This window comes from Neovison vison, chromosome 1, assembly GCF_020171115.1.
Source record: "Neovison vison isolate M4711 chromosome 1, ASM_NN_V1, whole genome shotgun sequence".
Lineage (NCBI taxonomy): Eukaryota > Metazoa > Chordata > Mammalia > Carnivora > Mustelidae > Neogale > Neogale vison.
In genome coordinates this window covers 60,292,789-60,319,001 of record NC_058091.1, presented here as the reverse complement: position 1 = coordinate 60,319,001, position 26,213 = coordinate 60,292,789, and the positions used below count along the sequence as shown (strand labels likewise).

General features: G+C 35.5%; 1 protein-coding gene across 1 annotated transcript in view; it reads left to right on the top strand.

The window, feature by feature from the left end:
• The first annotated feature begins 2,044 nt into the window (after positions 1-2,044).
• Positions 2,045-26,213, top strand: part of VTA1 (vesicle trafficking 1) — a 65,678-nt gene continuing 41,509 nt past the window's right edge. Inside the window, exons 1-4 of the mRNA XM_044247706.1 lie at positions 2,045-2,193; positions 21,703-21,797; positions 24,505-24,632; positions 25,504-25,579. Coding sequence (XP_044103641.1) covers positions 2,082-2,193; positions 21,703-21,797; positions 24,505-24,632; positions 25,504-25,579 — 411 coding nt within the window. The 5' untranslated portion in view covers positions 2,045-2,081. The remainder of the gene's footprint in view (positions 2,194-21,702; positions 21,798-24,504; positions 24,633-25,503; positions 25,580-26,213) is intronic.

The following is a 26,213-nucleotide window of genomic DNA, read 5'->3' as shown; positions in this document are numbered from 1 at the left end:
TGTAACATCATCCACATATTAATGATTCATTGGGCCACTGGTCCTCAACCATTAAAACTTCCTGAAGCCCTTTTAAAAATATTGCTATTTAGGCTCTAACCCAGGAAATTTACATTGGGGTGCCTGGGAGTGACACCTAGATATGTCTTTGGAAACAACAACAACAACAACTTCTTAGGTGAACTTCAAGAATAACCACAGTTGACAATCAAGAATAGGAAAAGAATAAATGAGAAGTCATAAGGACAAACAGATGGCATTTATGGTTAACCCACTCTGCTTTAGTTCCTCTACCAATCCTACTCTTCTGACTGGAAGATCTGGGGTCCAGCATGGTCAGGTTCTAGTGAGGACCGATCTTGTAGGTTGCAGAATGTTGCTTTTGTATCTTATCCTCCTCACGTGGGAGAAGGCCCAGCTAGCTCTCTGGGGTCTCTTTTATAAAGGTATTAATCCCATTTATAAAGGCTCTGCCTTCATCACCTCTCAGAAACTCCACCTCCTAGTACCCTCACATTGGGCATTAAGTTTCAACATACGAATTTTAAGGAGACCCAAATATTCAGTCTATAACACATACATTGTCAAGCGGTAGTGAATGTTACTGAGATTGGGGAGAATACAGAACTCAGTTTCTTGTCGGGTAAAAAAAAAAAAAAGAAAAAAAAAAAGGCAGACCCAGTAAGGTAATGTACTCTGCAAGCAGAAATGGACAAAGGATGTGGAGTAGGGAGTAATAATGAGGACACAGAGCAGTTTCTGCAGGGGTAGGGGAGTGGGGAAGATGGTTTGGTGATGAGAAAATAGCAGGCATGACAAATTTCAGAGGTTCAGATCTTTTTCCTTGGAGATGGTGTGATTTCAATGAAAGCTAGTTTTAAGATGAACCCTCAAAACTGGGAGCTGAGGAAAAAAAGCAATAAAGATGAAGGTTATTGGACAAGGCCAATGAAGTGTAAAGTCCTGGAAAACGACAGAATGGGATGGAGAAGAGAGAAAAAGAACGGAAGTCACTGATGGTAGAAGGAAAAGTTGATGCTGACAGTGGTATGAGTCAATATATTTGGCAAATTATTGGGTTGGGAGAAGGGGGGTAGGGTTATGGACATTGGGGAGGGTATGTGCTTTTGGGTAAATTGGAAGGGGAGGTGAACCATGAGAGACTATGGATTCTGAAAAACAATCTGAGGGGTTTGAAGTGGCGGGGGGGGGGGGGGGGGGGAGGGTTGGGGTACCAGGTGGTGGGTATTATAGCGGGCACGACTTGCATGGAGCACTAGGTGTGGTGAAAAAATAATGAATACTGTTTTTCTGAAAATAAATAAATTGGAAAAAAATATATATTTGGCAAATTATTGATCATTCTCCAGAAATAAATGATCTTCAGATTATTCATTCACCAGTTCACAACAAAAATTCAATTTTTTTTAAGCTTAATGTGCTTGGTATTTAAGTTGAAAAGAGTCTGGCTATTTTACCCAATGTGTCAATAGAGAAGAACTCAATTACCTCTCATGCTCCACAGTAATTAAATTTAAAGTTTCTAAAATCAGAAAAGCTTCTAAGGACACTATTAAGATAATCTAAGAAACTGGAAGTGATAATTTCTGAAAGATATTAAAGGCAATTCACGCCTTTACCCTTTCTCCCAATCAACAAACATTATTCTCTTCTTGCTTTCCCCTTCCTACGTTCTGTATTGGGAAAGAAGAAGGAAGGGAGGAAGAAAAGAAGGAGGGAAGGACGGACGGAAGGAGGGAGGGAGAAAAGGAAAAAAGGCAGGAGGGACACGACAAGGTAAAACAAAACGAAAACTCTTTTCCCTCCCACCCGCAGCCAGCAGAGAGCGCTGGTGCCACAAGTCGCACAACCGCGAAGCGGCTTAGCCTTGTCTGGGTTCTAACCACCAAGAGCGAGGTACACTGAGGTTGTCCCTGTTGGGAGTCCGTAGTTGACTTGCTGTCGCTGAGCAACGGGAGAGTGGGCGGGACTTGTCTTTCGCGTTCGTGCGCGCGACCTGCCAGACGGAAGCGGAAGTGTCGGTGGCGCGCGAGTAGGAAGTGGTGATTCCTGGAGTAGAGATGGCCGCGCTTGCTCCGCTGCCCCCACTCCCCCCCCAGTTTAAGAGCATACAGCATCATCTGAGGACGGCTCAGGAACATGACAAGCGGGACCCTGTGGTGGCTTATTACTGTGAGTCTTTCCGAGTCGCCCTGTCCCTCTTTATCCTCCAGAACCCACACACCACCCCTTGGTTTTTAAGGCAGGCCCCGCCCCTTCAGCTTTAGACCTGAGCTTTGACTTCTGGCCTTCCCTGGGAACACAGTGGAGCCCCGCCCTTTTCACGGTTTCCCCCGTCTCACGTGCTCCCCCCTCCTCCCCTGCCGCAGGCCCCAGAGAGGCAAAACTTAAAAGTTGGTGTTTGCCACCTTTTTAGTCTTGTGCATAAGTATTCCTAAACTGGCTACCTGGGCACTTGAGCTAACACACTGTCTTAAGGTTTTGTGTGTGTACTCAAGAGTGTCTCCTGTATCGAAAATAACCTGGATGGTTAAGTAACGTGTGTTGGAGCTAAAACGAAGCTGTGTCCCAAGGACAGTAAGGATGTGGACAGAAGGAAGGTAGACTAATTGAAAACATAGTAATAAGTGCAGGTTAAGTATGACAACAGGCAAGCCCATTAAAAAACTCATAAATGGTGAAATGGAGACTAGTAGTCTTTGAATTCAAGTAGCCCTTGAATTTGGCCATTTTCCCACCAATGAGAATTTTTGTCTTGACTTCTTTGAATAATACTTGGGTTTGAGACAATTCGTAGGAATACTGTGGTTGATTGTGAGACATACAGTCTGCAGTTGGAGAACAGATTAGGTTGTTCAAATTTTTTTCTTTGCAGTAGTTCTATGTAAACTTTAAACTTGATTGCAAATAAAAAGAGTGGACCAAGCAACTATAATCTTCTATAAGGGTTTTTAGCGTTGAAAAACTAGGTATAATGTGAACATTTTAAGGCTGTGAACATTGTAAGGCTCGCTAAAATCTGGTCTGCTGTCTTCCCTGTCATACTCTAGTACCCCATTTTCATTTCTCAAGTGTACAAGGCCCTTTTAAACCTCCATGTTTTTAGTTCCTTGGAATGTCTGTCTTTTTTTTTTTTTTTTCCACTTTGCAAACTCATGATTCAAGATCTAACTCCAATGTAATCTCTTCTGTAGGCAGTACATTGATTACTCTCTAGGCTCTGCTTCATTTTGTTCAAGTCATACAGTATTGTTTTCATTATATATGTTCTTCCAGTTCCTCGAGTAGGGACTATTAATCATTTATTCACCTTGTATTTATTGAGTTTCTTCCTGTGTATCAAGCATTACCAGGCGCTGTGGCTCTAGTTCATGGAGCTTGTAGACGAGTGGGGAAGAGGGGATTAAACAATAAAATGAGCATATTATATGGAATATTAGAAGGTTTTGAAGAAAAATAAAGCAGGGAGAAAGAATAAGGAGTACTAGGAATAGAGTAGAAGGGGATGAGGAGGGGATTTCGCTTTTAAGGTACTCATGGAATACTTCACTGAGTTCATATCTGAGCAAAGACTTGAAAGGAGTTAAAGGCAGGCTTTGCGTCATTGGAAAAGAGTATTCTCAATAGAGGGAGTAACATATGCAGAAGTCATGAGGCAGGGGCTTGCTTGAAGGAGGATCAAGGAGCCCATTGTAACTGGAATGGTTAGAGGGATGAGACACGTGATATGATAAGGTCAAAAAGATACTTTTTTATAACAGTGAAGTTGGAACCCTTATTCCTGTCTAAAACTAACTGCTATTCATAAGCTCCGTATTATGTTCCTTTGTGAATAGCCAGGGGCTTTTATTTTCTGTGTCATCGTCCTCTTCCTTCTGCTCTTTCTTTTTAAATTTGCTCCAGTTTCCTTTATTTAAAAAATTAAATTTTAAAAAAGCTCTCACTGTGACATTGTCCTAAAGTTAAAGTTCTGTCTGCCTAACCTCAAATTTAAACTTGAAATAGTTGTTTGTGTTGTCTTTACCTTCCTATCACATAGAGCCTTTTCAGCTCATTGCAGCCTGCTTTTCATCCCCTGAAACTGCTCTGCGCAGGGCCATAGACAGACATGTTCATTGCTAAATCCAGTTGTACTTATAAAATATTTTTTGTTATAAAACATATGCATATTAAAGAACACATACAATGTGTTTATACAGCTTAAGGAATAATAAAATGAACACCAAGGTACCCACCATATTTGAAGTTATTAGACTTTTTAATTTTCGCCAATCTGGTGAGCATGAAATTGAAGCTAAATTTGCAATTCACTGAGTCTTAATGAGGTTGAGCATCTTTTCATATGTTAATTACCATTTGTGATTCCCCTTTGAAATACCTATTTAATGCTTTTGTCCATTTTTTTATTTCAGTGCTTGTCTTTTCTTAAAGATAATACTCCTTTGTTACATGCATGGCAAATGTCTTCTCCAAGTTCATAGTTTGATTTTTCACTCTATTCATGAAGTCCTTTGGTATTCAAAAGTTCTTAATTTTAAGGTATAGCCAATTTATCACTCTTGTAATTTATGTTCTGATTTTCTAGGACTTGATTTCTTTTCATCTGCCTTCTTTAGGATTGACTTTGGCTTCCTGGATTTACAGATGGGTGTCTTTCATAAATTCTGGAGAATTCTCTACTATTATCTGTTTAAGTATTCTCTACTGAAATTTTGATTAGATGTGTTGGACTTTTCTCCTTTATTTGTCTCAGTGTTTTCATAGTTTGCATCCCTTTGTCTCTCTGTGCTACATTCTGTATAATTTCTTTAGGTCTGTGTTCACCTCCACATATCCTATTGTATCAATCATTTATTGAGTTTCTGTTTCCATTTTTTATTTCTGGATGTTCTCTTTTTTTGTTGTTTTTAAATCAGCGTAGCCATTTCTGATAGTCTTTTGTTACTATATTTCTTAAACACTCTTATTTCTTTAAATGCTTTAAAAATTTTGTTTAAATTTTGCTCTCTCATAATTCCTGTAACTGCCATATATGTGGGTCTGATTTCTGTTGTATAACAGAAGACCGCTCATGGTAACTTGTTGTGATTTGTGCTCTACACATACCAACCAGTGTTCTTCAAACCTCAGTATGAAGGAATTCTACAGGAATCACCTCCGCAATTCTCAACTTCTGTTTCTTCTCTGACAAAGCTCCTTTGATCAGGATAGCAAAGTAGTATGCTACTTCTCTTTTCCCACATCCTGTTCACAAATGCTCTTCAGCTTTAAAGAAGAAAAGCATGCTCTCATGTATCATGAGTATTTTTTATGGCATATTGCCCTGGGAAGGAGTGTGGAAAACCTTCCAGGGCGTCCAGGAAAAAGGGACAATTCAAATTAATGGTGTAGTGAAGTCTCTGTTAATTAAGGTATTAAGGAGAGCATCCTTTCCTTTCCTGTTTTATATGGAAGAAAATTGGAGCCAAGAATAAACCTTTATTTGAAAATACAGGGCATGGGAAAGGATGTCAAAGCAACATTCTAATTTGGGGAACGAGACAGAACATTTTTATAAAAGGGAAGAAAAGGAATTGTCCTTAGATATTAGTAGCCATTGTTTGATCATTTGGGATTTTATCCAGAAGGGTAGAGAGGAACAGTTTGGGACCAGAGTCATGTACAAGAGAGTATGAGAAGGTTTAACTGTGGGGAGGAGGACTTGGAAGAACCACATTGGAAAAGTCTTTTTCCAAAGTCTTACAAATTACACTTACAAATGTATCTGTTGAGGGTAGAGCCTCATGTTAAAACCAGGCTGTGTTGCATTGTTCTGAATTCCCTAAACGTAAGAGTTATCATAAAAAAGTCTACGGCCATACCACCCTGAACACGCCCAATCTCGTCTGATCTCGGAAGCTAAGCAGGGTTGGGCCTGGTTAGTACTTGGATGGGAGAGTTATCATGAAATGACCTAACCTTTACATTTTGTATTCATTATTTTAAAGAATATCATTCCTGATCTAAGAGCCAAACCAAAGAGAAATGCTGAAGTGGGTAGTGCCTTGTTTCATCCAATTGACTTAAGGATCTGTGGCTTACTGAAATTTTGGAATTAGAATTCAGATGAAATGAGGTGAAAGCAGACATGGCTTAGCATATTTATTCAAATTGGAAAATTATGTGATATTTTTCTGAGAAAGTAAGCCTCCACTGGCTGGCTGGTTTGCCATTAACAGCAGGTTTTGCCATCAATATTCTGTGGTAGACATTCTCAAATTAAATGAGTGTAATCATCAGCTCTGAGGTATTTTGTTTTTTGAGAAATACATTTAAAACAAGTGATAAGAGAAATAAATTTAAATTGGTTTCAAGTGTTTTTGTTTTGTTTTGCTTTGTTTTGTTTTCTTTGCCAGAGGATGTTGAAATGAACAGTATTTCAGTTTTCCTAATCCTGTCAGTGTCTTAGAATAATCCCGTCTCAATGTCATGAAAGAAAATGATGAATCTGTAAGATTTTTTTTTTTTATTGCTTCACAAAATTGAGAAAATGAATAACTCTAATGAGGGGTGACAAGTACTTTTCTAATTTTAAAACAAATTTTGAGGCTGACCTATGTGAAATATCAGGTAAGATGATTAAAAATAATATTTGATGATAGATAAGTATATGCTTTTTAGCCTATAACCCAGAAGGAATTCAAAGAATTCAGTGATTCTGATGTGATAAAACTTCCATTCTCATCTGCTGTTTTATGTGAATAAATTTTCTCTCATCTTCAATTTGTAAATATGAAAGTGGGAACAGAAGCTTTGCTTTACTCCTGTTCTGTATGATAGTAAGTCATATTGATTCCTGGATACACAGTTTAGCTCATTGTAAGATGCATTTCCAATAAATTTACCTTCTTTTTAATGATTATTGAAATGTGTAACATTGATATGTTTTGATCAATTATGCATTACAATAATTACGTAATTTTAATGCCTAGAGGAAATCCAGAGGAAAAATTTTAACACTTAGTATCTTATCTCACAGAAAATTTTAATAAATTTAAACTTCAATTTTTGTACATTTTTTTTGTTGTTGTAGAGAAGTATAATCAAGTTAGGATTTTGAGCATACAAATACATTCTTTTGTAACAAAATTCATTATGATATGTAAATGGTAGTACAGGTTAAAGACAAAATGTATTATTTTTGATCCTTAAAGAGCTTTGTGTGTTTTAGAATTATATCAAATTGTTATACAGTTGAAAGAATGTTAGAAATTTTAGATGTATGTATTTGATGTACAGAAATTACATCTTTTATACTTGCTTAAACTGATGAAAAGTGGTAAATAGCAACTTAAAAATGCGTGAAGAGATACATTTTTATAATCTTAGTGTAGTATTCTAAATTCCTACAGCAAAGAATTTTTGGTGAGAAAAAAAAATCAAGATTATTTTGCTAAAGTACTTGCTGACTGGTAAAGCTCCATACTGTCTTTTAGTTTTAAGGCTCTATGTATGTTGCTGCTCTTTGCCTAGAATCCCTTGACTTCTTCTTAACCTGGTTAGCTTACTTTTACTGATTCAGTACAAATTACACTTTTTGTAAGCTGCTTTTCATTACCTCATAGGGATGGTTGGAAGTTGTTCCAGTGTGCCTCTCATTTTAATTAAATTGTGTTATAAATACTGATTTGCCTTTTCATCTTCTGGATTCTCCTGGAGGACAGGGAGGGATTAATATCTTTTTTTCTCTCACCACCTGGCACATAACTGACATTCAAAAATACTTAATACATGCCATCTCTCTAAATGTTACTATTACTTCACTAGAGTTTAAGCTCTATGAGAGTAAGAAGTATGTCTTATGTTGATGATCTTGGAGTTTCTCTTAATATCTAAGACACAGTGGATGTGTGTAAATTTTGTCTGTTGATTGAATAGATGAACTATATAGTAACTATAGTAATTTATGGCTTTTTAAAATGTTCTAATTATAATGAGGAAATGTAATGGAAAGAATCTCAGTGCACTGTATTTTATAACTTACCCTACTGTGTTTATAATGAGTTTTAGATGAAGTCATAGGTGTGTTCTCAGGATGTACCCATTGTGCCTCCTCCATTTCAATTATATGATTTCCAAAAATGATTTATCTCTTACCTCATCATTTTTTAACTGTGACCTTAATATTTCTATATTTCTTTGTTTGGTCTTTTGTTTTCTTTTTAAATCAGGAATGTATGTTAAAATGTGTATCAAAGTACTTTTTTTCACCATTTGTGCAAGTGCTAGTGTGCTTATGCTTACTTCTTTGAACTTATTGTTGTAGTATGTAATAAAAAAATAGTAAATGTCCTCCTCCTTGAAATACCCCTCCATTCCTGGAAAGAATCCCGTTAGTTTTTGTTTTTTTTTTTTTTTTAATTAAACTTATTAATTTGAAGTAATTGTAAAGCCACGTGAATTTGTCAGAAAAAGAGAAAGATCATGTGCTTTACCCTGTGTCTTCTAGTAGTAGTAACTTGCAAAACTATACTGAAATATTATGACCAGAATATTGACATTGATGAAATCCACCAGTCTTATTCATACTTCCCCAGTTTTATGTTTGTTCCTGTGTGTGTGTTACTTAGTTCTAAACGGTTTATCAAGTATAGGTTCCTATATCACCATAGTCAAGATAAAGAACAGTTCCCCAAGAATCACTTGTTACTTTTTTGTAGCCACACCCATCTTCTTGTAGCCACACCCATCCCTCAACCCTATGCCACCCCATCCTGGCATTGGGTCTGTCACTATTTTTTATTTTAGTCTTTCTGATAGTTACGTTGATATCATGTCTTTAATTTTATTTACCTGATGGCTACTGAAATTAACATCTTTTCTTGTGTTTATTACTATATGTGTATCACCTTCAGCATATTTTCTGAGTTTTGTCCCTCCCCCACTTTTGTTTTTACTTGGTTTTAATATATTGTAGTTACTAGTCCTTGTTTTGCAAATATTTTCTCCTAGTCTGTGGCTTCTCTTTTGTATTCATAACAGGGTGTCACAGACACAGTTTTAATTTTGGAAGTACCCTGTTTATCAGTTTTTCTTTTCTTATGTCGTGCTATTGGTGTAAACTCTGTATATCATGTATTTTTCTTAATGTCGTAGTCTATTTTTTCCTGTTTTTCTCTGCAAGAAGAGTTCCTAAGTAATACTGATTCAGCCTTTTTTTTTATGTGTTACCATTGTCAGATTTTCAATAACCATATCATGCTAGCTTCCTTAATATTGTTATGAAGGTTCTCATATCTGATGTGGATTAAAACACAGCTTTATCTCTTTTTTTAGATTAAAGAAAAGTAATTGATGAAGCAGAACTTTCTGCTTTTGGAGGGAAATTATTTTTTATATTGATCAGTTTCTTCAATTTGAAATATTTTTGGCCTACTATTGATATATTAAATAACATTTTCTGGAATATCCCATTTCTGTCAGATGTGAAAATTTATTAGCTAGAAATTACAAATTTTTAAGAGAGCATGAGCTGGGGGAGGGCCAGGGGAGAAAGAGAGAGAGCAGCAGACTCCCCGCAACCCTGAGATTAGGACCTGAGCCAGAATCAAGGTTGGTTACCTAACCATCTGAGCCACCCAAGTGCCCCAGATTACAAATTAAACCTTTCTCAATTCCCTCATATGTCTCAGTCATTAAATTTTTAAAATTTTACTTGTCTACTCAGTTTCTTTGGTATATCACGGCCTCATTTTATCCCCAGTTACTGACAGAGCTTCCTAGTTTCTACTTCAAACACATAATCCCTTTAGCTGCTAGGAAAATCTGCTTTAAGTGCTTAGTTTAAAAAAAAAAAAAAGTAAAAGAATAATAGAGTTGTCTAGAAACATTTAGAAATTCTGTATGGCACAAACAGTATTAATTTAAAAAAACATTGCAAGGAAAAATATTTCCAGTAGATGAGACTGGAATCCCTGGTATATAAAACACTCATACAAAACTGTTTTTTAAGAAAAAAGATCCTTGTAGATGAAGGGACAAAGAGCATGTATGTTTAACTACTAAAGGAAGGAATGCTAATTATTAACATTGAGCTTAATTAGTCATGTAAATTAAAATAGGTTACTTTTTTTGGTTGTAAAATTGTAACTCAGTGTAGATGAATATGTCGTTGAAATCTCCATTGACAAGGCTGTGTGACTTGGTACAAACTTTTAGAAAGTATTTTGGCAAAATGGAATTGTAAAAATCTATATAATTCAGTAAGTATAGTTTTGGAAAGTTTTTGCTTAGGAAATAATCACAAATATACTGAGAGTTTTATGTGGAGTCCTCTGGATGATTATTTATGCATTTGTGAAAAATGCAAAACAACCAAAATATGTGTCATTGTGGAAATGGTTAATTAAGTTACGGCAGATCTACTGGGTGGAAAGTAATGTAATCAGTTAAGAATTACAAGTCATCTTTTGTAACATGGGAAGAAGTTTATTTGAAAATGCAGGATATAAAATTGTATGTATAATATGAATTGAACTTTTTAATATGTATATACTTGGAGAAAAATATTGTGGCTTTTGGGTTCATGGATAGTGTTTTCTTCTGATTGTCTTTTTTGTTTATTTTCTGTTCTCTAAGTGAACATGTTCCATGTCATAAAAAATGCAAAAACAAAAGCTTTATTAAGGACTGATTCATTTTTAAATCCACCTATTGTTGCTCCATATATAAGTGCCCTTAGTGATTTGAACCCTGAATCATCTATAGCACTTCTAATCAAACTGAATTTTACTGTTTCTGGAACCTTGCTCATTTTCTCTTGTCTTTAAGCCTTCCAACATTATATTCCCTGTGCCTTGACAACTGTTTCCTTCCCCACCACCCCCACTCCACTTTATCCTTAGGAACCAGCTTGAATGTTACCTTTTCAGGGAGGCCTTCTCCTAAACTTGGAAAAGCACTTCCTTTTTGTGTCCTCATTGTGTCTTGTAAGGCTACCTTAATTGCTTTTCATTTATCTGCTATCTTTTCCGGAGTTTAAACTTAAGACTTGCACACTTCTGGGGGCTTTTTATTTATTGACTGTGCCTTATAGTGCTGGGCCACTGGAGATAGATACATAGTAAAGAAAAGGTGCCCAAAAAATGTTTGTTAAATTACCTGAATTTTAAGGCAACAGTGGTCCCTAGAGGGAACTATAGCCACACAGTTGTCACTGAATAAAGAAACCAGACAACTAACATTCATGTAGCTCTCGACATTTGTAACAGTGCTTTCTTTCAGGATATCTGATTTGAATCCCACTGTCACCCTGGCTCTTCTGTTAGTAAGTAATGGAACCAGGAACCTAATGGCAAATCCTAGATGAGAAATAGTTATATGGAAGATTGTTGACAGTAAGTAGTAATTAGAAAACCAATTATGGAGTGAGTGAGGGTAAAGGACCGAGTCGAACTGACAATGAAAGGGGGGCAGAAAGGCAGTGCAGTAATCTGGGAGATTTCTAATAAGTGAAGAGTAGAAAAGGAGGATAGGCTTGAGTTACTAACATAACTGAGCAACATGTGTGTGTGTCTCTCTCTCTCTTTTTTTTTTCCTTTAATGAAGCCAGAATATTTTTGAGCCTCTACTAAATATAGGCACAGTATGATACATATTTTGATTCTGTTAGGTTTGGTGTAGATAAAGCTAAACCCATAAAGATTCCTTCCATTGAGATTAGGTTTAACCAAATGTTTAGTTAAACATAGTTTCAAGTGTGATTTTTCAGAGTTTCCTCTAGGGGGTGACAGTGTATAATTAACAGACTGTGAATGAAGGTGTGTAAGTGCTCTTTGAGGGTCATTTGTTTATATAATCACTGGAAAATTAAATACAGTCATTCAGGAAGTTGTAAATAGGTATGGCCATTTCAATTCTGAGATATTACAGGACCTACAGTGTAGAATTTTAATTTAGTTTAAAGGCTAAATAATACTGGATTTTTTTAATGGATGTGTTAAGTTAGATAGATTTTAGGATTAATAATCAGTTGCCTATTATTTTTTCTGTAGTTAATCACACAGAAATTGGATCTTTTAAAGCCAAGGAGAAAAACTTAACTAAACCAATAAAAGATAAGCAATTTTCCACTTTTTTACTGTTTTCTGAATCTGTGATTAATTGAAGTCCATAGTTCTGTTGTCTCGGTAATTATTTTTTATTATAGGCTGACTCAGGATACTTTACTATAGCAGTGACAGGTTAATAATGGAAACACAAAAGGTTAAGATACCTGATTTATCCGTTAACAATCCATTTATTTACCTTATATTTGTTTTTGCAGACATGCTGGGATCATGAGTTCTGTTTTGTAAAAAATGGTCATTTTAATAGTTAATCCTATTTTTGAGTAAAGTAAATGAGTTTTTAAGACTCTCAGCCTGTCCCTAAGGTTAAAGGGACAGGATCAGTGGTGTCAAGTAATTCGGCCTTTCACTGTCATTATCTTTCTTTGGCATCCATGCAGATTTAAAGCATCTTTGGTAAGGTTCATTTTTTATGACAATTATGTTTGATGTTTAAAGTGAAAACCGACTCTCTTGCAGCATGTTGCTATATAAGAGGTTTTGTTGCTTAAGTTCCTGCTTTCATTCAGTCTGTCATTTATCTTTCTATGGCTTGTCCAGGATTTTTGGTTGTTAGATGTTTTTGAACCTTAGTTACTGCTTCTCTTTGGAAGCAATTCAGATTCTCTTGTGCCTCCACTATGGGCTTATTAGATAGTCCTCTTTGTTTTATTTTTTTAGTGATTTCTTTAACATTCATGTTAACTTATCATAGCCTGTCATCATATAACATAACACCTCACATTCAACATAAAAACTTTATTTTCTTTTTCCTCTCCTGTCCTTTGGCTATCATTGTCACACATTTTACTTATCATTATGTCATAAGCCCTAATCTACATTTTAATTTCTTTAGTTGTCATTTTTTAAAAGAAATTTATAAAATGAAATAAAATTTGAAATATTTTCCCACATAATCTGGTTATCATTTTTATGTCCTGTTGAAGAGCTTTGCAAGTGAATTCTTGATTCACTCGAATCAAGTGAATTCTTTCAATTTCTGTTGTTTGAAACAAGCTTTATTTCTTACTTATTTTCAAAAGGTAGTTTTGCTGGGTAAGGAGTTTTAATTTTTCTGTTTTATATTTTTCTTCAGCATTTTTTTCTTTTCTTTCTGTTTTTTGATATTTTTTCCTAACTCACTGAGACTCTGATCTTCTATTTCTTTTCAATCCTTTTTTTTTTTTTCCTGCTTTGAGTAGTTTCTGTTGCTACATTCTGAAATCAGTCTTTTGTGGTATCCTGTCCAGTCAGTTTTTCATTTCAGAAATTTTTCATATCCAGACATTCCATTTGTGTTCCTTTGTTTTTGTTTTTTTGTTGTTGTTGTTTTTTAAGATTTTATTTATTTGACAGATGGAGATCACAAGTAGGAAGAGAGGCAGGCAGAGAGAGGAAGGGAAGCAGGCTCCCTGCTGAGCAGAGAGCCCAATGCCTGCCTGATCCCAGGACTCTGGGATCATGACCTGAGCCAAAGGCAGAGGCTTTAAACCACTGAGCCACTTAGGCGCCCCATTTGTGTTCCTTTGTGCACGCTTTGTTTCTCTCCTCATTTTATTCATGGTTTCCATTAAATACTTGTTCGTGATTTCCAAGTGATTTAATGTCACTGCTGTTTCTGTCATTTTGTCAGTGTTCAGTCTTAATTGGGCTGTTCACATTCTCCTCCTTATTTGCCATCTATAGTAATTTTTTATTGGTTGCAGGACATAGTGAAGTTTAAGTTCTTGAATGTCTGGATATTATGGCCTTTGACCAGATTTGATCTGGCCAACAATTAAGTTAGTTGCAGTTAAGTGTGATATGTTCGTGTCTTTGTTTTTAGTTTGGGGGCAAGTCTAAAGTAGCTTTAAGGATGGGATAATCTTCTACTACCAAAGCATACCCTACCATTTGGGGTCTCTACTGAATATCTTGGGTAGGCATTTAGAACTCTTCACCCTGGTTGCAACTTGAATGCGTCCCAGCTTTGGGGACGGTCCAGCTCACAACTTCCACTCACTCTGTCTGACTTCGTGGAGTTCTGATCTACGTGTGCATCTTGTAGTATTCAGTTTAACCTCTAGTTTATCCCTGACTGGGATGTCTCTTCTGCGTGGCTTCTCTTTTTCAGAACTCTGCCCCTCCACTTAGAGCTCCTTTAGTCATTCTAAGCTTTAGTCTGTTTTCTCAGCTCTACTGAACTGTATTCTCTTTGAGGCACCCCCCCACACACATACACACTCCTAAGTTTAGAATGTGCCTCCAGGAAGAATGCTGGACTGATCATTGGTGTAGTCATCTCATTTGTTTTCTTTCTCCTGGTGTCATAGTCTTCCCATCTATTTCTATTTGTGAAAAAGTGGTTCATACATTTTGTCTAGTTTTTTGTTGTTTATGGTGGAATGTCAAGTCTAGTTATTCCATCATGGCCAGAATTAGAATCTGGTCTCATTTTAGTAATCAAGTAGTCACTTTGCTTTTGCTCTCTACCGGCATAATCTTTTAGTAAGAATTCAGGAATAGCTCACTTTTTCTTAAAGCTACTATATTACGACAGGAGCTCCAAAAATAGTTGTTTAATGAAGGAATGAGCAATGTAAATATCTTTTATTAGTAGATACTCATTCACAGTTTACTTATCTTTGATTCAGAAGTCCCTTCACAAAAGCTAATACTAACCATAGAGTAAGTATTTACAGTATGCTTATGAATAGAGTAGTATTTTCAGTTCTATTTGTTGGAGTAAAGTCTTTTAAACATAAGTTGAAATTATAATGATTCCTATTTAAGTGCCTTGTTTATTTAACCTATCAAAGCATCTCTCTTCATAATTGCGTCTATATATCTTTTTTGCATGTTTATAGCTTGCATTTCATAGTTTTATATTTCTTACGTATAAGCAAGGATGTGTTAGAATGTTAATGTTTAGATTTTATGGAACTTCGAATTATACATACCTTCAGGATTAGAAAATATTTATCTCCTAAATGCCTCACATTAAATTAAAGTTAGGTTGGAAAGTATTTAATCCTTTTGCAAATGTGCCTCATTACTCATCTTCAAATAACATTTATTCATAAAAATAAACACATTTCCTTGATGAAATAAATCACGTATATTGTCTTATAGAATATTTTAGCTACATATTTATTCTGTTTTAGTAGGTAATTTTCCATGTTAGACATTAATTTTTCATCATCCTCCTGCTGCTACAGTGAATTAGCACAGTGTCTTGAGCTCTGTATGAAAGTGATTCTTTTTTTCCATCCTTTATGGCAGAAAGATCTTCTGGTTTACTTACTAATTTTTACAAATAGATTTAAGGCCTTTTTGCTTTTATTAATATTAAAAATATATCAGAAGATATTTTCTGTATTTAACAACTAAACCACATGAGATATTAAAAAACTGTTACAGCCAGGCCATTTTCATCCTAAATATTTCCAATTCTGAGGTGATTTCTTCCCAGTTCTTCAATTAAAGGTGTTATGTAATAATGTCCTAGTAATTGCAAAGACCTAAATATGCATGTAAACCAAGAAAGAAAATGTATGTGGGTGAAACCAGTTAACTATATTATCATTACATTGTATTTCAGGTAATCGCCATCTGTGTTAAGGTAACATTTAAAGGATGGGAGCTGAGCCTTGTTTTTATTTGTGTTGTGAGGGAGAATGATAATGGCTGTGGTGATATGAATTGGGAATAATTTGATTTTTGCTTCAAAGTAGATATAGATAGTCTCCATTTGTATTGTAAACAATAGAAGTAGTTGTAGAAACCAAGAATTGTACTTTTTTTACATGTGAATAAGTCACTTAAATCACTTTCTCATGGTAACAAGAAATAGTGCCTGATTAATTTCTGTAGTCCTAGATGGCTTCCACTAAAGCCAATGTGATCCTAATAATTGGACTCATTTTTTCAACCTGTCTGTGCTGAATAGCCATTTATCTCCAAAGTTGGTTCACCAACTACACTCAACAACCTACACTCCATGGACTGTAGGATGCATACAGTGTTCACTACTCTGTTAGGAAGATAGGAAAAAGATCTCCTAGGAACATGAAACTGTACTGTTTCCTCATTATTATGACATCCTGTTGGCTGACAGAATATATAGGTAGTGAATAATTAATTAACGTCCATTAAATTTTCTGTGCTTGTTTTTGGGTGAATTGGTTGTTTAAAGAGATTGATGTATGTTTGAAATAGTCATTTGGGAGGTTGGGAAGGCAAGCATTAAGCTCATTTGAGGTTGATAATTATGATATTTATAATGGTGCTCATCTGCCAGTGGTCTCTATTGCTTATATATAGGCATAGAGAAGGAGGATAGATGGGTTTAAATAATGAGTGTCCTTTTGCCAGAGGAACATAGTTAAAGAAAAACTTAAGGGGTAAGGGCAGTAAAGTTCTAGAAAAATATAAAATCAGAGCTGGTTGCAGAGGTAAGTTAAAGGAGAAAAGACTGATCGCAATAAAGAAACAGACACCAGTGAACTGGCCACGTGTTGTAACAGGCATAGTTTCAAGTTGGAAAAAATGGAAATTGTGTTTAGATTTGGTGCTTAATATACTGATTTGGGAAGTAGAGCAATTTGAGATTGTGATTTAATCATGGAGTGAGTGGCTTGTATGGGAGAGTACATACAATTCTTAGGGTCAGCAAGAATTGAGAACATTGTTTTGTGTATTAATTTGGATTAGATTTGCTTTCTTATTGCTGAAAATCCAAAATAACAATAGCTAAGTAAGATAAGAACTCCCTCATTTAAAACAAAGTCTGATGTTGGCAGTACCCAAAATGTGTCAATTCCACGAAGTCATCAGGGACCCAAGTACTTTCCAATTTCAGATCTATAGGCAAACACATGATTACCATTTCCAAGTTTGCCTTGTGGTCTAAGATGTCTACTAGTGTTTCAGTCACACCGTGTCTATTTTAGGCATCAGGAAGAAGAGGGAAAGGGTCAGTAAGACCTTTCCCCTGCTGTCATTTCCCCTTTAAGATTACTTCCAGAATTCTCTCCCAACAACTTCTGTTAACATGGTACCAGTCTTAGTTGAATGGCCATATCTGGCTTTGAATAATATTGGGAAATGTACTATTTTGGCTAGGTACATTACAGCCCCCTTAATAGCGTAGGGGTCTCATTAGCAAAGAAGGTAGGAAGAAAGAATGTGGGCAGTTAGTAGTCTCTGCCACAAGTATCAGTTATCCATGCGAACAGCAAATTTTCAAGATGGTGGAAAAACAAGGAAGGACCCTGAGGTTCTCGGTCAGTTACAAGCATTAACAAGATCAGGTAGAAGAGAGGGGCTTGAGGTTTAGACCAGTGTGTTTAGAAGATACTGAGAGAAAGTAAGTAGCAATGGGATGCAAAGAAAAAAACAGTCATGCTTGTCAATCCTGATGTAGAAAGAATATAAGAGGATTGCTTCCAGTGGTGTCTAGGGTTTAGTTAAGACAGAGGGAGAAGGAATCTGAGGAGATACACAGGATTTTGCTGATTATAAAGCAGTAATTCCAGGGATTATGGTAAAAGAATGGGGCCCTGTAGAAGAGGTATGGGCTAGGTTGGGATAAGAAAATAGAGTTTATAGATGAGAGGAGAAAGGATGTAATGAGTAGTGATTTTTAACCTTATGATCACCTATCCATATGAGTTAAAGAAATTAATCTCTAATTATGTAAATGTACAAATACTCTATTATAAAAGTACTACCTGTATTATTAAAGATGCAAAAACAAATTTTTTAAAGAATAATTAACAATTATCAGTAGAAATGCTGATTTTCTTTCCTACACTCTAGTGAGTTATCTTGCCAATCCCTGGGTCCCAAAGGCCGCAGTTTCAATATAGCATAGGGTAGGGACTCTGTTAGGGGAAATATGAGCAACCTGGCATGGAATTGATCCCTACTCTGAAGCAGAAGCTTTCCTCTTAAAAATACGAGCAAGACCACATAAAATTCTTGATAAAATTTTGGTAATACAGCAAGACATAGCAGAGTAAATTTGGAGGAAGAAAAAGTGAATTACCAGTTAAGAGATACTGTCATGTGCTAGAGGCATTTGATCTGTGATCTCAGCAAAATAACCAGGAAACATAAAAAGGAAAAATATAGGGATGCCTGGGTGGCGCAGTTGGTTGGACGACTGCCTTCGGCTCAGGGCGTGATCCTGGAGTCCCGGGATCGAGTCCCACATCAGGCTCCCGGCTCCATGGGGAGTCTGCTTCGCTCTCTGACCTTCTCCTCGCTCATGCTCTCTCTCACTGTCTCTCTCAAATAAATAAATAAAATTTAAAAAAAAAAAATAAAAAAAAAATAAAAAAGGAAAAATATACACTGGGTGGCTCAGATAGTTAAGTATCGGACTCTTTATTTCATCACAGGTCATGATCTCAGGGTCATGGGATCAAGTCCGACATTGGATTCCGTGCTCAGTGCATAGTCTTCTTGTCCCGCCGTTTCTGCTACTCCCCCCCCCACCTTGCATGTGCACACTCTCTTTTTCTCTTTTCTCTCAAATAGTCTTTTTAAAAATGATTTTTTAAAAGGTGAAAATATATTAAAGAGGGAACCACAAAACCATTAGAGAAAGGTTGCATCATTTTTTGTGTGTTTGAGATAGGTGCCAGTAACTTGTGGAGGAGAGGAAATGCAAGTTAGAGTTAAATTTGAAAAATTAAAACCATGGGAAAAACTAGAAAAATCATGTAACTGAATATCTAGCCCCTTCAAGGTAAAAGAACTTTTCCAAGCTTGGAATTTACGGGGGGGGGGGGGAATAATAGCTTTGAGAACATAGATATTTCACATCTCTGTTTTAAAACAGCATTCAGAAATTGAAAGATGGCATGATATTTGCAGCCAGTATGTTTGCTTTTGAAAGAGCTCATGTGATTCACTGTTGAAGAAGAAATGCAACAAAAACACTGGGAGAAGAAACCTGAACAGCTCACAAAGAAGAAGTGTTAGGGAGTTCAGTCAGTTACAAGAAGAAAAGGAGCTAAGACAGGCACAGATCTTAAACAGCTCAAAAGAGATGTGACTGGTTTAAAAGGAGAGAGCGTTCAGCCATGCTTTAGGAGCTATGGGGTGGGGTTGGGGGCGGGGCAATGATTAAAACCTTAGAGACAAATGGGTAAAGGACGCAGCCATGTTGCTTAAAGAAATATATATATGACTGGTTAAAAGTAGAAGAAAGAAAAAGAAAATATGGTCACATTTGGTATCAAAGCAAGAGACATTTAAAATGAGCTTTTTTTTTTTTGGTTTGTTTTTTTAGATTAGAATTTGGTTTTGGGTCACAGTGATGCCCAGTGCTGGCTGTTGTGCAGAGAAAACAAAAGCACCTTGCTTTTTATACTGTGTGGCAATGTAAATCTGTACAGTACTTTTGGAACTCCTTTTTTTTCCTCTTGTTAATAACTAGATGGATCAAACCCTGAAATTTGATAATGTGAAAATAAATGCATTAACAAATTAAACACCAATCTCTGTAATAGGGGATAGTCCTAAAAGTAAGACTAAGTATTTAAAAAGTAGTTTCTTCAGATAAAGCTTTTAAAATTAAAAACACAATAAATAACTGTATATCATGTGTATCTTAATACATTCTTAAAGAAGATATCATTGAGTAGCCTTAATTGAATTGGAAATCTTGAGAGTACCTAACAGATACCCAAGCTATGTTTTAAAGCTCTAGTAAATAAAGCAGTGATAGGCCAGTAGACTAATGAAGCAGGATAGACAATATACAGAATTGGGCCTTTTTATCCCATGGAAGCTTAATATATGATAATGAATGATAAAAGTGGCATTTAAATCAGTGGGGCAGAATGAGCTATTCTTTCATCCATGTCTTCATCTATGCAGAAAATGTTTATCGAAGGCCAAGCACTATCCTACATGCCAAGGGTACATCAACAAACCAAATAGACTGAAATTGCCATCATCACAGAGTTTAAATTCGAGTTGAAGTAGAGACGGTGGATTGATTAATAAGAAGAAGATGATTACGTGCTGAAAGAAAAATAAAGCAGGGAAGGGGGATGGTGTTCATAAGATGCCATCTGAGGGGAGAAACATATCCCTCCTTTATACTGTGTAAAGAACTGCCACAAGACAGTTTGTTGAAAAGCAAACAACCAGATAGAAATTTGGCACATTTTTTTTTCTTTTGTTTTGATAGCCACTAATTCAAGAAGGTGGATATAGAGCTATCCAGTAAATATGCAGTACTTTTTTAGTAGTGAAAATGAAATATCACGTAAAATCTTGACATTGATAAGTTTGATAACACCAGGCTTTTTTGTTTGTTTCTTTTGTGGGTTTGAGGAAATGGTGCTTGCATATGTTGGAACTATAACTGTATTTTGTTTTTTTGTTTGTTTGTTTGTTTTTTTAAAGATTTTTTTATTTATTTGACAGAGAGAGATCACAAGTAGGCAGAGAGGCAGGCAGAGAGAGAAAGGAGGAAGCAGGAAGCAGGCTCCCTGCTGAGCAGAGAGCCCGATGCGGGACTCGATCCCAGGACCCTGAGATCATGACCTGAGCCGAAGGCAGCCGCTTAACCCACTGAGCCACCCAGGCGCCCCTATAACTGTATTTTGGTAATCTGTTTTGGAGGACAGTTTAAGAGTAGCTCTCAAAGGTGAAAAAGATAACACGTATATGACCTGGGTATTCCATTTCTTGGTTATTTGCCTCAGGGAACTCTTGAATGCAAGCACAAGAAGGTATGGTAACAAGATTTGTAGTAATGAACATCTGGGAACCACCTAAATGTGCTTTCATTAGAATGATATATCCATAGTGCTGTCACAGATTTCCAGGACATATTTGGAGAATATAAGAGTAAATTACAGGTGGTGTATGTACACACCAATGGTAACAATTACCACCAGACCTTTCACTGCTCCTGTCACTTAGGAAAAGCTATTAAGATCATGGTGTCACAGAGTTGGTTTTTTTGTTTTGTTTTGTTTTGTTTTTAGGTTTAGCCTTATCTCTAATGTTTTTACTAACTTTTTAAAAAGGGTGTGTATTTTTTTTTTTTGTATATATACAAGTAACTTAAACAGTTCTCCCTGTTAGCCTCAGCTCAAGTTATGTTTCCCAGTGTTCTAGCTTATATTATATATTTTGTTAGTATCACTTTTGGGCACTTGGTGAGTACTCTTGTACATGTGATTTTTCTGGTTGCCTTAACTTCCCAATTAAATTACAGGTCTTTTTAACAGCTTAGGACCTAGTCTTTTTTTCTCTTCTCCTTCTCCTTCCCTCCTTTCCTCCTTTCTTTCTTTTTGTCCTTTCTTTCTAACATAGTGCCAAAAGAGAAGACTTTACTTGATTAAAAAAAATAGCTATTATCATGGATCTGTTACATTCTTTGGATAATATTTGTGTGTTCTTTACTTTTGTAAATAAGATCCATAATAAATCAGAGTTTTATTGCTAAAGTTTATTTTTCCAAAGTTTATTTTTAAAGTTTTATTTCTAAATTCACTTAGATTTTAAATTATTTATTATGAAGAATGTATATTTTAAACATTCACTAATGGAAATTGTTCAGGTCATTTCATTTTTCTTTTCTTTGTAGGTCGTTTATATGCAATGCAAACTGGAATGAAGATTGATAGTAAAACTCCTGACTGTCGTAAATTTTTATCAAAACTGATGGATCAATTAGAAGCTGTAAGTTAAACACTGATCAGTTATTTTCTGATTGTTTTAAGTGGCATTTTATTACATTCGTTTATGTGTATTTTGCCATTTTAGTTCTTCCTCTTGGCAGCCATCAAGTAATGTCATTACAGCTGAGGAAAAACTAGACACACTTTTTTTTTTTTCCAAAGATTTTATTCATTTATTTGACACAGAGAGAGAGAACACAAGCAGGGGAGCAGCAGGCAGAGGGAGAGGGAGAAGCAGACTCACCCCAACCAAAGCAGGGAACCTGACATGGGGCTTGAGCCCAGGACCCAGGATCATGACCTGAGCCGAAGGCAGACACTCAACCAGCTGAGCCACCTAGGCGCCCTGACTCAATTTTTTTCATTCATATCTTACTGCTAAGGGACTTGTAAGTTGTATTAAAGTAGATTTCTATATCTTGTTATTGTAGGTGACCTTCAAGTCATTCTTTCATAAGTGACAAACCCTTTCTAATCTACTTCATACAGTTACATGGATTATTGATTTGGGAATTCTTAAATTGCTCCTACAGTAATGAAATGGACTACTTATTTAGTGAAGGACAATGAAGGAAATAGTATCAATTGCCTATAGTCTCTTTGTCTCACTCTTGGTACCAGGAGAAGATAGTTTTATGGTCCAGGCATTTTTCCCTGCTAGTAGAAATGTGGTAGGTGACTAATGGATGAGTCATCTTCTTGAACCATGATATAATTTCACAGGTCCTATAGAAGCCAATCCAGGGAAGATTGAATGAGTTGAATTGGGTATCAGTGCAAGAAGACAGGAGTGGCTGTACTAATTCAACTTAATCAGGACTCCACCCTCTGCCTCCCTTGCCCAGCTGTCCTGGCTTTTCTTTTAACAGTGTCAGGGTCTACTTCTGGTAATTTATTTCTTCAGAGGCTGTTATATTAATACCTGCAGCCTTTTATTTACTTAGTTATATGACCTGCTCAAGAGAATTAGAAACCTAAATATTTGACTAGTTGCATTATTTTTTGTAGAGAGAATTTTAGATATTTTAAAAATCAGAGCATTTATAATAGTCATCCCAGAGCTTTTATAAATGTTGAAGGTTACTCAGATCAAAACCTAATTACATTAAAAAGCCCTGGGCAGTAGGGTTCTAACTTGGTTAGGTATGGGTGTCTGGCTTTCTGACCCAGAGTCCCTGTCATTGCTACTGTTAACCACCCATTGGATCTAGTGGCACCACTGATGGGAATCCAGCTGCCCTTGAAGCCTGTCCGTCCTTCTACTTCTAAAGTGGTTTCTGTAGATACAGGAAAGATTTGAGTATTCTTTTTTTGAAGATGAGGTTAGGGAGTGAGAGGAAGAATGTGTCTCACGCATAGCAGTACATTTATAAAATCATATTGCTAACAGACTTTGTATAGAATATCTCTTTATTAATTTCACAATATAACAGTAATAACTAAACTATTTTACGGATAAAACAGAACTCAGAATAGTTCTTTATAATAAGCAAAATATAAAATCACATTTGTAAAGGGACTCAGCAAGAGTTTATTATTATCTAAATTAAATAACAGGTAGAATAAATCTATTCTGTGGTGAGTTTGTCCCATCTGCCTGTGCTGTAATGTTTAGAAAACAGTTGGAAAACTGAGTGTATGTTTTTCTTGCCAGATATTTCATGTTGAAGATGAGGTAAAGTGACATATTCCCAGTTTTTTTCTAGAATTAAGTGTACAATTAAAACATTTCATAACATGGATATAATAAACTAGTGTTACATGTGGGGTTTTTTCCCATTTTTGTTCAGGGTAAGTATTGCTGTAGCTAAAACATCCTTCAATTCCAACATTAAATCTCTTCTAGAACTTAACGTTATTCAGTTGTAACAATGAGAATATTTATTTTGCTGATTTTTGTAAAGAATCCTGAAGCCTTTTTTAAATTTAATTTTTTACTTTATATAATGTTTCTGAGAAAAGCCATTTTTAAGCAGTTAGTATGGTACTCAGATCTAATATTCCAAAAAGCCATTTCATTCTAGTACAGCAGTCGGAATAAGTAGGAACTTAGTTTGTTGTGTTTAAAATATTTTAAATTATTATGTGTGTAGGAAAAGGATGTACTGACTGAGAATTTACAGTTGTGAATTGTGTTAACGAGGTATATATTTGTCTAAATTTTAAAAACTTTTGTAATCCTTCTGAGTTTGTGATCTCATATTATACAATTAGATCTGTTTTACACAGTACGCTCTAGGCGATACTGTTTCAGGATATAATGATTTCTGTAATCATATTTTTTTATATTTGATAGAAATTGAAATGGCAACAAATTAAAATTTTAAATCATGATTAGAGAATTTCCTAATTCCATTTTTAGGACACCTGATAGTTTATTGGCTGTTATTTTGAAATACTTGTCTGATGCTTTACATAGATAGTTTGGTGTGTTATCTTTTTATTCTTAGTTACTTTGATTTTTAGAGCTAAATTATCCTTTCAGGTTATCATGAGTGTGTCTTCAAAATTTTGTTAACATTGAGTTTTATTCTAAAAAACCTTGGGCTGAGACAGAGCAGTTTTTGCAAGATTTCATTGATACATCTTTTACTGAAATGAATATAAAATAATTTTAAAAGTCTAAAATGGTACTTAGGATTATTTGTATTTAAGCATACATTTCTGTGAATCCAATATCTTAAGCTTTGTATCTGATTTAATTTTAGCTTAAGAAACAGTTGGGTGATAATGAAGCTATTACTCAAGAAATAGTTGGTTCTGCTCATTTGGAGAATTATGCTTTGAAAATGTTTTTGTATGCGGATAATGAAGATCGTGCTGGACGATTTCACAAGTAAGTAAAGCGAAAGAGAAAAATTAAAATTGTAAGTTTAGTTACTATATGAGGAATTACCCAGTTATTCATTGGACACTTTTAAACTTCTTGATTAATGATTTAGATTTTTTTTTAATTACTTATAGAATATCAGAATGATTGGCGTTACAAAAACCAGCCTGTCTTTTTAGAGAAAATGACTGATTGAAAAATAGCCAGGGTAGATTTATTTTTTTCAGTAATTATACCCCAATTAGCCATTCTTTAACATTTGGTAAAATCTAAGATTTGATTTTAGCCAGCAAGAGCCTGGTGCAGTGATACTGATTTTTTTTAATTGTCACAAAACCTGCTAATTCAAATGATTTGTCAGTACATTGTAATGATACTTAAATGGAAAGAAACACACATGGCTTGATACAGATTCAGATAATACTGTAATCGCTTCCCCGCCCCAGAGCGTGTGAATGTGTTGGGGGGGTGCGGTTGGAGGGGGCAGGCAAAGGGAGAGGGAGAGATAATCTTAAGCAGACTCCATGCCCAGAGCAGGGCCCAATCTCACAACCCTGAGATCATGACCTGAGCCAAAATCAGGAGTCAGACCATCAACTGAGTCACCCAGGTGCCCCTATAGTTGCATTTTTTAATAAAAAGTATACTATAAAATCTTGCCGTAGTATATTTATTTGTATTATGAATGTTATTACTTCCTCCTAATAACAGATTACAAAAGGAGCTTCATTGTGTTCTTGAAATCTAATTTTATTTAAAACATTTATTTCAGAGTACTGTTGTAAACCCTGGAGTTTTTTTTTTCTTATGGTTACATGGCTAATTCTGCAGCTTAATGTTTTTCATTTAACTAAGTCAGCTTTTTCTTCTCTTTTAGGAACATGATTAAGTCCTTCTATACTGCAAGCCTTTTAATAGATGTCATAACCGTGTTTGGCGAGCTCACGGATGAAGTGAGTGTACACTCTGTTGCTTCAATAGCCTGAGCTCAGTATTTTTGCTCTCGATGAGTGCTGTAACTGCATTTGGCCTGTCAGAAATGTAGTGTAAGCAAAACAATGTAATTTTAAATTTTCTACGGGCCACATTTGTAAAGTAAGAAGATGAAATAATTCTTAATGATTTACTTTTTGTAGTAAAATCCTTAAATCTAGTGTGAATTTGACAGTTGAGCAAATGCACAGCTGTGTTGGGCAGCATGGGTTTAGCATGTGATTTTATTAAGTGCTTAAATATTACTAATCCTGCTTGCTGTCAAATTTGTACACTGTTATTTGGTACATACACTGGAGTCAGGCTTTTAGGGTTTGGTTTTTTTTTCCTGTTTCATTTTTATTCAGGAATATTATGATTTGTTTCATTTTAAAGCACACAGATTTGTTATCTTCTGAGATGTTTCATATCCATTTTAGCATTTTGTTTTTCTTAACCTCTAAGATAAGTAGAGCATATACTCATTTTATATATGAGCAAATTGAGGCTAAGTGACAACAACTTAACTGCTGTTAGTTCAGTGTTGTTTTCACTGTAGCACGCTTTGCCATTGGCATGGAAGATGTGTTTTTTGAGAGAGGAGATAGGAATCTA